Source organism: Gobio gobio, assembly GCF_949357685.1.
Source record: "Gobio gobio genome assembly, chromosome: 2".
Classification (NCBI taxonomy): Eukaryota; Metazoa; Chordata; class Actinopteri; order Cypriniformes; family Gobionidae; genus Gobio; species Gobio gobio.
In genome coordinates this window covers 43,983,586-43,998,847 of record NC_137098.1, presented here as the reverse complement: position 1 = coordinate 43,998,847, position 15,262 = coordinate 43,983,586, and the positions used below count along the sequence as shown (strand labels likewise).

The window sequence follows — 15,262 nt, the reverse complement described above, 5'->3', positions numbered from 1 at the left end:
TGTTTGTCTTGCTCTGCGTTGAGCCAAGTATGACGTAATCACATTGGAAAGGCCACACATGGCGTAGGTGACCAAACGCCCTTCACAAAAAAAAGGTAGAACAACGATGTCGAGCGATTTTGAAGTTAGAGGAGAAATTTAGATGGAGATGGAGTTAAGACCCTTATTCCTCAGCTGGGGTCGTGTAGAGCCCTTTGAAGCTGCATTGAAACTGGAATTTGGACCGTCAACCCGTTGGACCCCATTGAAATCCACTAATAGAGAAAATCCTGGAATGTTTTCCACAAAAAAACTTTATTTATTTTTGAATGAAGAAGGAAAGACATGAACATCTTTGATGATGTAGGGACGAGTAAATTATCAAGAAATTTTCATTCTGAAGTGAACTACTCCTTTAATGTTAATAGATTGGTATGTCCTCAAATTTTTTTTATTTTTTAAATTAACCCTAGATTTTGAGGAAGATCTACAGCCAGTAGAAAACTATTTGACACAATCTTGTCTTGCCATGACTGATATTGTTTCTAGTCTAGACATGTCTTCTCCATGCATTACAGCATAATCAATAAAAAAAGTGTCTCTGGCCATTGAACACAGGGTTCACCATATCATTATTTAATGTATCTTCTTGCAGTTTGTTGCTTAAAGGGATAGTTCGGCCAAAACAAAATAAAATTCTGTCATTTACTCACCTTCATGTCAACTGTTTTTATTCTGTGGCATAAAAAAGGTATTGCGAGATGTAAAGCAATTTTTGCAATGATCTTTTAAATTGTTTTATTCCATTGTGAAACAAGCCTCTATAGATTTCAATGGTACCCAAAACTGTTTTACTGATTATACATTCTTGGAGTAATATAGCATCATTGAGAATCTCCTTTTGTGTTTCGTAGAAGAAAGTCATACAGGTTTAAAAGACATGAGGGTGAGTAAATTATAGAATTTTCATTTTTGGGTGAACCATGCCTTTTAATTAAGCTGTTTAAGCTTGTCTCTCCAGGGAAAATCTGAAAATAGAAATCTTAATGACATAAAAATCCTCTCATTGTTACAAAAGACAACGGAAGTCCGGAGGGGATGTTGTAAATTATATCCAGCGCATTCCAATTTACAATAATCTTGCCTACTTGCAGTGTAAGTGAAATGAGAAGAGACTCAATGCAATCTCACAGCTGCCTGCCTGAGGATATCCTCACTCACATCCACACACATGATTGGGCCAATTCAGGCCATATAGAACAATGGAAAAAAATCCAAACTGCATTTCACATACACTAATCTTCAAAGGTTCGGGGTCAGTAAGATATTATTATTATTTTTTTTTTTAAAAAAGAAGTCTTTTATGATCGCACAAAGGCTGCATTGATTTGATCAAATGCAGTAAAAATGGTTATATTATGAAATATTATTACAGTTTAAACAACTGTTTTCTATTTGAAAACATTTTATTCCTTTGATGGCAAAGCTGAATTTTCAGCAGGCATTACTTTAAATCTTTTGTAAAATATTAAAATGTTTTTACTGTCACGTTTAATCAATTTAATGCATTGTTTCTGAATAAAAGTATTAAATTCTACTGACCCTAAACTTTTAAACAGTAATGTATAGAAGTGTCTGCAAGAGTTCTGTGTGAAATAAGTGTAGTACTCTGAGTGACGGATAGTTTCCGAGAATGTATATTCTTAATGTTTAAATACAGAATGGGGTTAAATTGAGGAGGAGTAACTCATTCTTAATGTCTGAATAGTCAAAATATAAAGGAACGAAAATGGGCTTTGAGTATCACCTTTCAAACAACCATCATTTTTATATATATATATACAGTGAGGAAAATAAGTATTTGAACACCCTGCTATTTTGCAAGTTCTCCCACTTAGAAATCATGGAGGGATCTGAAATTGTCATCGCAGGTGCGCAGGTAATCTAAAAAATAAAATCCAGAAATCACAATGTATGATTTTTTAACTATTTATTTGTATGATACAGCTGCAAATAAGTATTTGAACACCTGAGAAAATCAATGTTAATAATTGGTACAGTAGCCTTTGTTTGCAATTACAGAGGTCAAACGTTTCCTGTAATTTTTCACCAGGTTTGCACACACTGCAGGAGGGATTTTGGCCCACTCCTCCACACAGATCTTCTCTTGATCAGTCAGGTTTCTGGCCTGTCGCTGAGAAACACAGAGTTTGAGCTCCCTCCAAAAATTCTCTATTGGGTTTAGGTCTGGAGACTGGCTAGGCCACGCCAGAACCTTGATATGGTTCTTACAGAGCCACTCCTTGGTTATCCTGGCTGTGTGCTTCGGGTCATTGTCATGTTGGAAGACCCAGCCTCGACCCATCTTCAATGCTCTAACTGAGGGAAGGAGGTTGTTCCCCAAAATCTCGCAATATATGGCCCCGGTCATCCTTTCCTCAATACAGTGCAGCCGCCCTGTCCCATGTGCAGAAAAACACCCCCAAAGCATGATGCTACCACTCCCATGCTTCACAGTAGGGATGGTGTTCTTGGGATGGTACTCATCCTTCTTCCTCCAAACACGTTTAGTGGAATTATGACCAAAAAGTTCTATTTTGGTCTCATCTGACCACATGACTTTCTCCCATGACTCCTCTGGATCATCCAAATGGTCATTGGCAAACTTAAGACGGGCCTTGACATGTGCTGGTTTAAGCAGGGGAACCTTCCATGCAATGCATGATTTCAAACCATGACGTCTTAGTGTATTACCAACAGTAACCTTGGAAACGGTGGTCCCAGCTCTTTTCAGGTCATTGACCAGCTCCTCCCGTGTAGTTCTGGGCTGATTTCTCACCTTTCTTAGGATCATTGAGACCCCACGAGGTGAGATCTTGCATGGAGCCCCAGTCCGAGGGAGACTGACAGTCATGTTTAGCTTCTTCCATTTTCTAATGATTGCTCCAACAGTGGACCTTTTTTCACCAAGCTGCTTGGCAATTTCCCCGTAGCCCTTTCCAGCCTTGTGGAGGTGTACATTTTTGTCTCTAGTGTCTTTCAGCTCTTTGGTCTTGGCCTTGTTAGTAGTTGGATTCTTACTGATTGTATGGGGTGGACAGGTGTCTTTATGCAGCTAACAACCTCAAACAGGTGCATCTAATTTAGGATAATAAATGGAGTGGAGGTGGACATTTTAAAGGCAGACTAACAGGTCTTTGAGGGTCAGAATTCTAGCTGATAGACAGGGGTTCAAATACTTATTTGCAGCTGTATCATACAAATAAATAGTTAAAAAATCATATATTGTGATTTCTGGATTTTTTTTTAGATTATGTCTCTCACAGTGGACATGTACCTACGATGACAATTTCAGACCCCTCCATGATTTCCAAGTGGGAGAACTTGCAAAATAGCAGGGTGTTCAAATACTTATTTTCCTCACTGTATATATATATATATATATATATATATATATATATATATATATATATATATATATATATATACACCGATCAGGCATAACATTATGATCACCTTCCTAATATTGGGTTGGTCCCCCTTTTACTCCAAAAACTGCCCTGATCCGTCGAGGCATAGACTCCACTAAACACCTGAAGATGTGCTGTGGTATCTGGCACCAAGATGTTAGCAGCAGATCCTTTAAGTCCTGTAAGTTGTGAAGTGAGGCCTCCATGGATCTGACTTGTTTGTTTAGCACATCCCACAGCTGCTCGATTGGATTGAGATCTGGGGAATTTGGAGGCCAAGTCAACACCTGAAACTCATTGGTGTGCACCTCAACCCATTCCTGAACCATTTTTGCTTTGTGGCAGTGCACATTATCCTGCTGAAAGAGGCCACAGCCACCAGGGAAAACCATTTCCATGAACGGGTATGCATGTTCTGCAACAACGCTTAGGTAGATGGTGTGTGTCAAAGTAACATCCATATGGATGGCAGAACCCAAGGTTTCCCAGCAGAACATTGCCCAAAGCATTAAACTGCCTTCACGGTCTTGCTTTCTTCTCATAGTACATCCTGGTGCCATGTGTTCCCCAGGTAAGCGAAGCACACGCTCCCGGCCATCCACGTGATGTAACAGAAAATGTGATTCACCAGACAAGGCCACCTTCTTTCCTTGCCCCGTGGTCCAGTTCTGATGCTCATGTGTCCACTGTTGATGCTTTTAGGTGGTGGACAGGGGTCAGCATGGGCACCCTGACTGGTCTGCGGCTATGCAGCCCCATATGCAACAAACTGCGATGCACTGTGTATTCTGACACCTTTCTATCAGAACCAGCATTAATTTCTTAAGCAATTTGAGCTACAGTAGCTTGTCTGTTTGATCAGACCACACGGGCCAGCCTTTGCTCCCCATCTATGAGCCTTGACGCCCATGACCATGTCGCCGGTTCACCACTGTTCCTTCCTTGGACCCCTTTTGATAGATACTGACCACTGCAGACCGGGAACACCCGACAAGAGCTGCAGTTTTGGAGATGCTCTGACCCTCATCTAGCCATCACAATTTGGCCCTTGTCAAACTCGCTTAAATTGTTAGTTCACCCAAAAATAGCCCATGACTTACTCACCCTCAAGCCATCCTAGGTGTATATGACATTCTTCTTTCAGACAAACACAATCAGAGTTATATATAAATGCCCTGGCTCTTCCAAGCTTTATAATGGCAGTGAATGGTGCTCTGTTTTTTAAGTCCATAAAAGTGCATCTATATCCATCATAACTGCTCCACATGGCTCCGGGGGGTTAAGCGATGTGTTTGTGTAAGGAAAATATCTGTATTTAAAACTTTATAAAGTAAAATGTCTCATTTCCGGCGGACTGTCTTAAATATGGATATTTTCAGAAGCCTTTATTAATCCCCTGGAGCCATGTGAAGCAGTTATGATGGATATAGATGCACTTTTTTATGGACTTTAAAAACAGAGCAACATTCACTGCCATTATAAAGCTTGGAAGAGACCGGACATGTTTTAGTATAACTCTGTGTTCGTCTGAAAGAAGAATGTCATATACACCTAGGATGACTTGAGGGTGAGTAAATCATGGGCTAATTTTCATTTTTGGATGAACTAACCCTTTAAATCCTTACACTTGGATTACACTATAAATGACTATATATGACCATAGACAATGATTTTTATACTCCTACAAACTGTAGATTCGATCCCCTAACCCCTACAATAATTATTTATTTTTTCAAAAAACAAAACTCTTTTCCTCATGGGGACTGAAATTTGTGTCCCCACAATGTCAATAATTTCAGGATTTACTAACCTTGTGGGGACATTTGTATACACACCAACACTAATACTGTATTAACAAGCCATAGAGGATAATCTATGTTTAATATAATGTGGTAAGACCTAAGACTGTAACATGATAACGGACATGTTGTTTGAAGATTGAACGGTGTCAGATGACTTTAGCCAAATGACAAGTGCTTGGTTTAGCAACAGCTACAACTGTAGTCAGCCATGATCGTATGGAGATAGATTTGTGTCTTTATTACATGCGATAAAATAAATGATCAGAGAGAAAAAAAAAAAGTTTGAGAGAAAAGGTTTTCATACCAATAGCAAAAAATAATATTTGAGACAAAAAAAAAGTTTTGAGAGAAAGTATTTTCTCATAGAACATAAAAAAATACATTTGAAAATTTTTTAATTATTTCTGAGAAAAAAAATCTCTCAAAATACTATGAAAACATTTTCTCTCTAAAAAAAAAAGAGTTTCTCTCGAAACGCTTTTCTTTGCTCTCGATGCAATTTCTTGCTCTCGTGTCAGATTTTGATTTCACTGTGAGAATTGTGTCATGGGCGGGGCCACGTTCCCATTGGCCAGTCGGGTGAGCATCGTCTTGTCTTGGGAGTCGAACTGAATCATTACACCATTGTTTGGTTCACCTGCATGATACCGCCTCCGCCTTATGGCTAGTTCCCATTCAGTCGGTCAACTCGGTACAACACATGACTATGGGATATCGCGCTCTAGCGCCATCTGCTGAAGACACCTTTATTCACGCCTGAAAGGCCAATGACGCATGACGACGTGGGCGGGGTCACGACCCACAGCATATAAATGCAGTCGTATGCGTCATTTCCCTTGTTCTTCAGCTCTTCACCGTGCTGCTAGAACGCCATCACGCCAGTCCTCACAAGAAGGTAGCCCACGGTGGTGAAATCTTGTGGAAAGGCACAGAAAGGAGAAAATTTTAAGCACAAGTTTAGCATTGCTAACAGGAGCTAAAAAAAAAAAAAAAAATTTTCTCAGAAGAAAAAAAAAAAAAAAAAAACAGAAAAGATGTCTAAGCACAGCAAGGGTGCTCGCCCCTGTCCAATGACATGTGGGTATATGCTGTCAGAGAGAGATACTCACGAGCACTGCCCGGTGTGTTTGGGGATTGTCCATGCTAAGCTGGCTCTCTCCAACCCCGGGGCATGTGTGCACTGCCAGCAGCTCCGTCACTCGACACTCGAGCGACGCGTAGCGTTTGTTGAGCGTGTGCTCGGTGGGGCAGTGGCTAGAGATGGTCCACTTCTGTCCTCTGGGGTTGGTCCGGATGCGACTATATCCGTTTTTGAGGAGGTTACGGGATCCTGGGCCGAGCATATGGAGGCTAAGGATGGTCTGGGTGCGTTTGTTCCTCTAGTCGCTCCGGAAAGTAATCAGCGGTTTGTGGAGGATGACTCTGTCTCGCTTGAAGCGGGCGAGGAATTCTCCGATGAAAGTTTTCAAGCGGAGCAGATCCTCGCTTCCTCCTCGCCCATCGAGGCGGCAGATGGGAGTGAGGTAGTGGGTGATTCTTTTATTGAGCTGTGTCAGAGAGCGGCAGGAAAGCTGTCCGTAGAATGGCCAGTCTCTCCCCCGATTCAGAAAAGCTCGCGCTTCGGGGGGTTCTATTTGTCTCCGGTTCAAACAGTGGTTAGAACACGTCTGCCACTTTACCCAGATTGTTTGGCGGAGCTTACAGCTTCATGGCCGAAACCCATGTCCCCTCCTCCTCCGGTGCCGGGGGCGAATAAGTTCACCGAATTCGAAGGAGCGGGGGCAGCAGGGTTAGTGTCTGCTCCCCCGATGGAGCATCCGCTTGCTGCGTATCTAGCTCCAGGGCAGAATAGTGGGATCGCAGGTATTCCGACTCTCCCAACGGGGCCATGCAGGTTCTCGTATAAACAGCTCAGCAGGATCTATAGTGATCAGGCTTGCACGGCCAGAGCTTTAAATACTATGTCCTTGCTGCAAACATATCAGGCCATCTGTTTGGGGGAACTGAGCGATGCCTTAGTAGGAGGTGGGCTATGTGAGGGGCTTATGAGAGAAGTTCGGTCCACAGCCGACTATATACTACGTGCAACGCGTTGCTCGTTGGTATCGTTGGGCCATGCGATGGCCAGTACAGTGGTCGCTCAGCGCCATCTGTGGCTAACGCTGGCGAACTTGCCTGAACGGGACCGGAATGCTTTTCTCGGTGCACCGATCTCCCCTACGGGCCTTTTTGGGGAAGGCCTGGACACTTTTCAGGCACGATTTGAGAGCTCCAAGAAGCAGGCGGAGTCGCTGAAGGGGTCAATGCCTAGAAAGCTCAGCGGACCGACGCAGTCGGGGGCACAGCTTGGTTTTAGAGCGTCTTTTCGGCCGCCACCTGCTAAGAGGCCGGCTGCAGCAACAGCGCCGAGACCTGCTTGGGAGGCTGGGCGAAAGCACGCACATCCTAAACAGCAGGCGGGGTCGCAAAAGAAGGGGCCGCCCCCGGCGAAAGGGAAATATTTCTCCGCAGGAAAGAAGCAGTCGGGTCCCTAGCTCGCAGACGAGGGAGGAACGTCGGTCTGGGGGCAGCCGCTTTTCTCTCTCGCCGAAAGAAAGAATCCTGCAAGAGAGCGGGTTCACCTTTAAATGTATCAATAAAGAAACTTTGTGTTCAGCATACATTGCCTCAGTTGATTTGTCAGAACAATCATACATTGCCTCAGTTGATTTGTCAGAACAATCATACATTGTCTCAGGGGGTGATTTGTCAAAACAATCAGAATGTGTTGGAACCACTAAAATCACAAAAAGGGACGGGGGTTCCCCAGTTCATGCCAGGGATCCTCGCTGTCAGCCTCGAGCGGTGGCGCGCATGCGCACTAACACCGTGGGTTCTTCGAACGATTCAGTGGGGTTATCGGCTGCAGTTCATTTCACGCCCCCCCAGGTTCGGAGGTATAATTACGACGTCAGTGTCGAAAGAGGCTTCCTCTGTGTTGAGGGAAGAGATTCGGGTTCTCCTGGGAAAAGGGGCAATTCAGGTGGTTCCACAGGGGAGAACGGAGGAAGGGTTTTACAGCCGTTATTTCCTTCTCCCCAAGAAAAGTGGGGGTTTGCGCCCTATCCTAGATCTACGGCAATTGAACAAACACCTCAGACGTTACAAGTTCAAAATGCTGACTGTACGTCACCTGCTATTCACTCTGCGTCCCCGAGAGTGGTTTACATCGGTGGATTTGACCGATGCATATTTTCACGTCACAATCCACCCAGAACACAGGAAATTCCTGAGGTTCTCCTTCGAGGGAACTGCATACGAATTTCAGGTCCTGCCGTTCGGGCTATCACTCGCGCCCCGCATATTCACGAAATGTGCAGAGGCAGCGTTGGCTCCACTGCGTCAGCAGGGCATGAGAGTGTTCGCCTATTTGGACGACCTACTTCTGGCCACAGACAGCAGGGAACAAGCAGTGTTACAGACACAAGCACTTGTCTCCCATCTGCGAGCTCTGGGGTTTTTAATAAATCTCAAAAAGAGCTCCCTGGTTCCGTGTCAGCGGATTTCATATCTCGGTTTAGAGATAGATTCAGTACAGAACACAGCTATGCTGTCAGTACGGAGGGCCAAAGTTTTTCACGGCTGCCTGAGTCGTTTTCGGCGGGGCATGCGAGTGAGTTTTCGGACAGTGCTGAGACTGCTGGGGCTCATGGCCTCAATGATAGCAGTCATTCGGCTGGGTCTCCTCTTTATGCGCGCGTTCCAGAGATGGGCGCTGGGCACTGGCCTGAATGCCGCGAGGCATTTAAACAGGCAAGTGACGATAACGCCGTCATGCGTTCGTGCTCTGATCCCCTGGGGATCCCCCGGTCTGTTGACAGAGGGGATTCCCCTGGGGAGAGCTACGTCACGTGTAGTGGTGACGACAGATGCGTCACTGCTTGGATGGGGAGCCCTGTGTCAGGGGAACTCCGTGAGAGGAGAATGGTCGGCAGCTCGAAAGGAGCGTCATATAAATTGCCTGGAGTTACAGGCGGTTCATCTGGCACTGAAACATTTTGCTCGGCTTTTGCAGGGCAAACACGTGTTAGTCAGAACGGACAACACGACAGTAGTGTCGTATATAAACAGACAGGGAGGTACTCGCTCGCTTCCTCTGTTACAACTGACACAGACACTCCTGATGTGGGCCAGCGAGCATTTGGCGTCGCTCCGGGCAGTATATGTCCCGGGCCGTCTGAATGTTGGAGCAGACCTACTTTCCAGAGGGGGACCACAGGTCAGAGAGTGGCGCTTGCACCCTCGGATAGTGACGCAGATCTGGGCTCGGTTCGGCAGGGCCGAGGTGGATCTTTTTGCGTCCGCGGAGAACACGCACTGCCCGCTGTTTTTCTCAATAACAGACAGCAGCGCCCCGCTGGGGGTGGATGCCCTGTCACATGTATGGCCCAAGACTCTACTGTTTGCGTTTCCCCCAGTGGAACTGATACAGCCCACTCTAGACAGAGTGCGCCAGGAGGGGCTGTCACTGATTTTAGTGGCCCCTCGCTGGACGGCGAGGACATGGTACGCGAGTATCATGTCGCTGCTGGTAGGGACACCGTGGTGTCTTCCTCTATGCAGGGACCTGTTGTCCCAGGCAGAGGGACAGGTTCTGCACCCTCGGCCGGAACTGTGGGCTCTGTGGGCCTACCCGCTGAGAGGGAGAATCTGATGGCAGCAGGGCTCCCAAGCAATGTCGTGGCCACAATACAGAGCGCTAGGGCGCCATCGACAAGGGGGCTTTATGCATTGAAGTGGCGCATATTTGAACAGTGGTGCGGTCAGAGGTTTTTATCGCCATACCAATGTCCGATTGCGGAGATATTGACTTTTCTCCAGGAACTGTTGGAGGAAGGGCGTGCCCATTCCACGCTGAAGGTCTACTTGGCCGCCATTTCGGCCTGTCATGAGGGCATTGGTGGTGCTGCGCCGAGCGCGCACCCGCTGGCTGCTCGGTTCCTTAAAGGGGCGCGACGGCTAAAACCCGTTACAAAGTCAATGGTGCCGTCATGGGACCTGACTTTGGTTTTGGGAGCTATGGGCGAACCTCCGTTTGAGCCCTTAGAAGCTCTTGATCTAAGAATGCTGTCTTATAAAGCAGCTCTACTGTTGGCACTGGCGTCAGCAAAGCGCGTTGGTGACCTCCATGCGCTGTCGGTTCATCCCTCGTGCATCCAGTTTGCGCTGGATGGGTCAAGAGTGGTGTTGCGTCCGAATGCGGCGTATACACCAAAAGTCATGTCGGGAGCGTATAGTGCGCTCTCCTTTGAGCTACCCGCTCTATCGAACCTTTCGATTGATTCGGAGGAGGAGAGGAGACTCCATGCGTTGTGCCCTGTGCGAGTTTTACGCAGGTACATCGAGCAGACGCAGGCTGTGCGTACATCTGACCAGCTTTTTGTGTGTTTTGCAAAACCAGTTCGTGGGAAACCCTTGTCTAAACAGCGTCTTTCACATTGGATTGTGGAGGCAATTGCAATTGCATACAAAAGTAAAGGGCTAGCTCTGCCTGCAGGAGTACGCGCGCATTCCACAAGAGGCATGGCAACGTCATGGGCATTGTTTAGAGGGGTGTCGGTAGAGGACATCTGTGCGGCGGCCAGTTGGGCATCGCCGCACACGTTTGTTCGGTTTTACCGACTTGATGTTACTGCTACATCAGTTGCTCGGTCCGTGCTTACGGCAGGAGCTTTAAGCCAGGGCTCATCGCTCCCTTGAGAAAAAGTAAAAAAAAGGGGGATAAAAGGTGTGGCGGTGCTGGCATTTTGTGTTCTAGTTCAGCGACTTGCGGGGCGTGAATATATGTCCCATAGTCATGTGTTGTACCGAGTTGACCGACTGAATGGGAACGTTGAGTTATGCATATAACTACTGTTCCCAGAAGGAGGGAAACGAGGTACAACACCTCTGGGCCCCGCACAGTCGGGGCTCGGTGAAGAGCTGGACTGAACAAGGGAAATGACGCATACGACTGCATTTATATGCTGTGGGTCGTGACCCCGCCCACGTCGTCATGCGTCATTGGCCTTTCAGGCGTGAATAAAGGTGTCTTCAGCAGATGGCGCTAGAGCGCGATATCCCATAGTCATGTGTTGTACCTCGTTTCCCTCCTTCTGGGAACAGTAGTTATATGCATAACTCAACGTTTAGTTGAGCACGGACACTCCAATGTTTGGGTAAGATGATGTCACACAGCTGGCTTAGCAAGTTCAGCATCACTGAAGATTAAACGTTAAAAAATAGCACTCATATTCAGGAATGAGTGTGTATTATATTATAGCCATCATGCTAGGTAAACTTGCAAACTCACCTGGTTTATATACTATTTTTAAATCAAATGCCAAATGAATGTTTTGATTTAGATAGTTTCACTGTAAGTGAAGTTTTCACTAGTTTCGTAACGTTAGTTCACTGACAACCGGGGCAATTTCCCCTTCATTATCACAGACGTATAGCCTGCGATAATTAATGCGATATGGCTCAGCTTGTCAGTGAACTTATGGTAGTAAATGCCTCTCCATCTGAAAGCAGGTGATGGCGATTTACTACTAATCAAGGAACCGGCTTTACTGATGAGATGAAAATAACAATGTCCTCCAATATATCGCCCAGCCCTAGTTCATCATACAACCTCCTGTACAGTTTTACTCCATGGACTCACTATTTTGTTTTTAAGGTCAATATGATACATTTTCTGTTTGAACCTATAACTGACCTATAACCTAAAATGATTATTATTAATGTGTTTAGCATCTGTATCTCTCACTGGGTAGGCTATAGAGCAATATAACTTACGCTCTAAAATCTTTGCCTTAGACCAGTGGTTCCCAACCACGTTCCTGGAGGACCCCCAACAGTGCACATTTTGCATGTGTCCTTTGTCTGACACACCCACATCAGGTCTTGGAGTAGCTACTAATGAGCTGATGACCTGAATCAGGTGTGTTTGACTGAGGAGACATGCAAAATGTGCACTGTTGGGGGTCCTCCAGGAACGTGGTTGGGAACCACTGGTCTAAGGCAAAGATTTTAGAGCGTAAGTTATATTGCTCTATAGCCTACCCAGTGAGAGATACAGATGCTAAACACATTAATAATAATCATTTTAGGTTATAGGTCAGTTATAGGTTCAAACAGAAAATGTATCATATTGACCTTAAAAACAAAATAGTGAGTCCATGGAGTAAAACTGTACAGGAGGTTGTATGATGAACTAGGGCTGGGCGATATATTGGAGGACATTGTTATTTTCATCTCATCAGTAAAGCCGGTTCCTTGATTAGTAGTAAATCGCCATCACCTGCTTTCAGATGGAGAGGCATTTACTACCATAAGTTCACTGACAAGCTGAGCCATATCGCATTAATTATCGCAGGCTATACGTCTGTGATAATGAAGGGGAAATTGCCCCGGTTGTCAGTGAACTAACGTTACGAAACTAGTGAAAACTTCACTTACAGTGAAACTATCTAAATCAAAACATTCATTTGGCATTTGATTTAAAAATAGTATATAAACCAGGTGAGTTTGCAAGTTTACCTAGCATGATGGCTATAATATAATACACACTCATTCCTGAATATGAGTGCTATTTTTTAACGTTTAATCTTCAGTGATGCTGAACTTGCTAAGCCAGCTGTGTGACATCATCTTACCCAAACATTGGAGTGTCCGTGCTCAACTAAACTAGCCATAAGGCGGAGGCGGTATCATGCAGGTGAACCAAACAATGGTGTAATGATTCAGTTCGACTCCCAAGACAAGACGATGCTCACCCGACTGGCCAATGGGAACGTGGCCCCGCCCATGACACAATTCTCACAGTGAAATCAAAATCTGACACGAGAGCAAGAAATTGCATCGAGAGCAAAGAAAAGCGTTTCGAGAGAAACTCTTTTTTGTTTTAGAGAGAAAATGTTTTCACACTGATAGCAAAAATATATATATTTGAGAGTTTTTTCAAAGTATTTTGAGAGAGATATTTTTCTCAGAAATAATTAAAAAAATTTCAAATGTATTTTTTTTTATGTTCTATGAGAAAATACTTTCTCAACTTTTTTTTGTCTCAAATATTATTATTTTTTGCTATTGGTATGAAAACCCTTTCTCTCAAATATTTTTTTCTCTCTCATGAAATGCTTTTTTGCTATCATTGTGATAACTTTTTCTCTCAAACTTTTTTTTTTCTCTCGGATCATTTATTTTATCGCATGTAATAAAGACACAAATCTATCTCCATATGATCGCAGCACATCATTTTACAAGGAGATATAAAAGCACTCCTCTCCATTGTACTCGGATACATTATTATTGATATGGAGAAGAGATAGAAATAAAGGATTACACATAGTTTGATATATTTGAGTTTTTCAATTGTTGATAAACATTTAAGAATTCGTGTGTGTGTATGTTTAAGGAATGAGGAATAGTACAAAAATAGCATGTCTCATCAGTGTGGAGGGAGGCCACTCCATCGACAGCAGTTTACCAGCACTACGCATGTTCTACCAGCTTGGAGTAAGATCCATGGCCCTCACACACACCTGCAACACACCATGGTAAATACTCACCATACATGTATAACACATGCTAATAAAAACAATAATAATAATATTGTGTACAGTCATAAAAACAAGTTTTTTTAATTATGAATTGAGAGAGGAACACAAATAAATAACATACTGCATACTTAGACATACTGTCCCTGAATATAATTTTTTGTTATATTACATTTTTGGTCTTTCATATAGTTAAATTATTAAACTTTCTTCTATAATGTCACTTGTAGGGCTGAGAGCTCATCTAGCTTTCACCCATTTTACCAGCGGAAGAGCAAAAGCAGCTTGACAGAATTTGGCACGGTAAGGTTTTCTTCTTGATAGATACGAGTCAATAAATCAATATAAAATGAAACCAGTGTGGATTAAGTTAATATTAGAAGATGAAGTTTAATCTGAGATAGTTGAACCAAAGTTACAGTTGTATTTAGTGGGGAATTTGACCCTGTATTAAAGGCCTCTTTCGACATCTATATTTGGAAATCCCTTTCTTGTGTCCTCTTTTTGAACCCAAAGCTAGAGACAAAAAGTTCAGACTCGAAGTTAAGAAATTTTTTTTATTTAGTTGTTGCTAAAAAATGCCTTCTATCTTGGAGAAAATAGTAATGATAAAGATTTGTATATCCTGTTTGTACAGTAGATCATTGTTCTTTTTTTTTTTGTAGTTTTCTGAGCATTATGTGTGCTAAAATTGCTGAATTCTTTTACCTGTGATATATGAAAGATGTCCATCTAAACATCATTGCGTTATTGTGTACAATTAACCTATTATGTGATCTGAACACTGATCTATATAAATTACATTTATATAAATCAGTGGATCTGTATCAAGTACATGGGGAAAAACCTCAGCACTCTATTCAAAATCTGAATCTACTCAATAAAAAAAAAACTGTTTTCATAATTAATACATATAATCATAAGTACATATTTTGCTGTGGATTCAGTTTGACACTGATTAAGTTTGATTTACATCTTACAAATTTACCCTAACTACCTTGATTTGAAGTGAATGGATCAGAACTAACTGCTTTGCCTTTGTAATTAATTAATTTAATAATTTCCTAATGTCTATCTCCACCTGCTCACCTCAGGCAGTGGTGAATGAGATGAACAGGTTGGGAATGCTGGTTGATCTGTCCCACAGCTCCTGGGAGACAACCAGAGCAGTGCTGAAACATACGACCGCTCCAGTTATTTTCAGCCACTCCTCAGCCTATGCTGTCTGTAACAATACTCGCAATGTACCTGACGACCTGCTACTGCGTCTGGTGAGACTGTTGTTTGATTTGCTACATTAATCCTTATTCAGGCACAACTAGTTTTCCTGAAAGACATTTGAGAAATTTGTTTTACAGACAGTTTTTGACCTACCTGAGAAACTGTTTGCGCACCAATCTTCCACATGCTTTCATTTCAATATATTCCAATG

At 43.6% G+C, this 15,262-nt stretch overlaps 1 protein-coding gene across 1 annotated transcript in view; it reads left to right on the top strand.

The window, feature by feature from the left end:
* The window catches only part of dpep2 (dipeptidase 2), a 36,326-nt gene that overhangs the window by 5,409 nt on the left and 15,655 nt on the right, over positions 1-15,262 (top strand). The window contains exons 5-7 of the mRNA XM_079810675.1: positions 13,689-13,830; positions 14,061-14,133; positions 14,925-15,101. Coding sequence (XP_079666801.1) covers positions 13,689-13,830; positions 14,061-14,133; positions 14,925-15,101 — 392 coding nt within the window. The remainder of the gene's footprint in view (positions 1-13,688; positions 13,831-14,060; positions 14,134-14,924; positions 15,102-15,262) is intronic.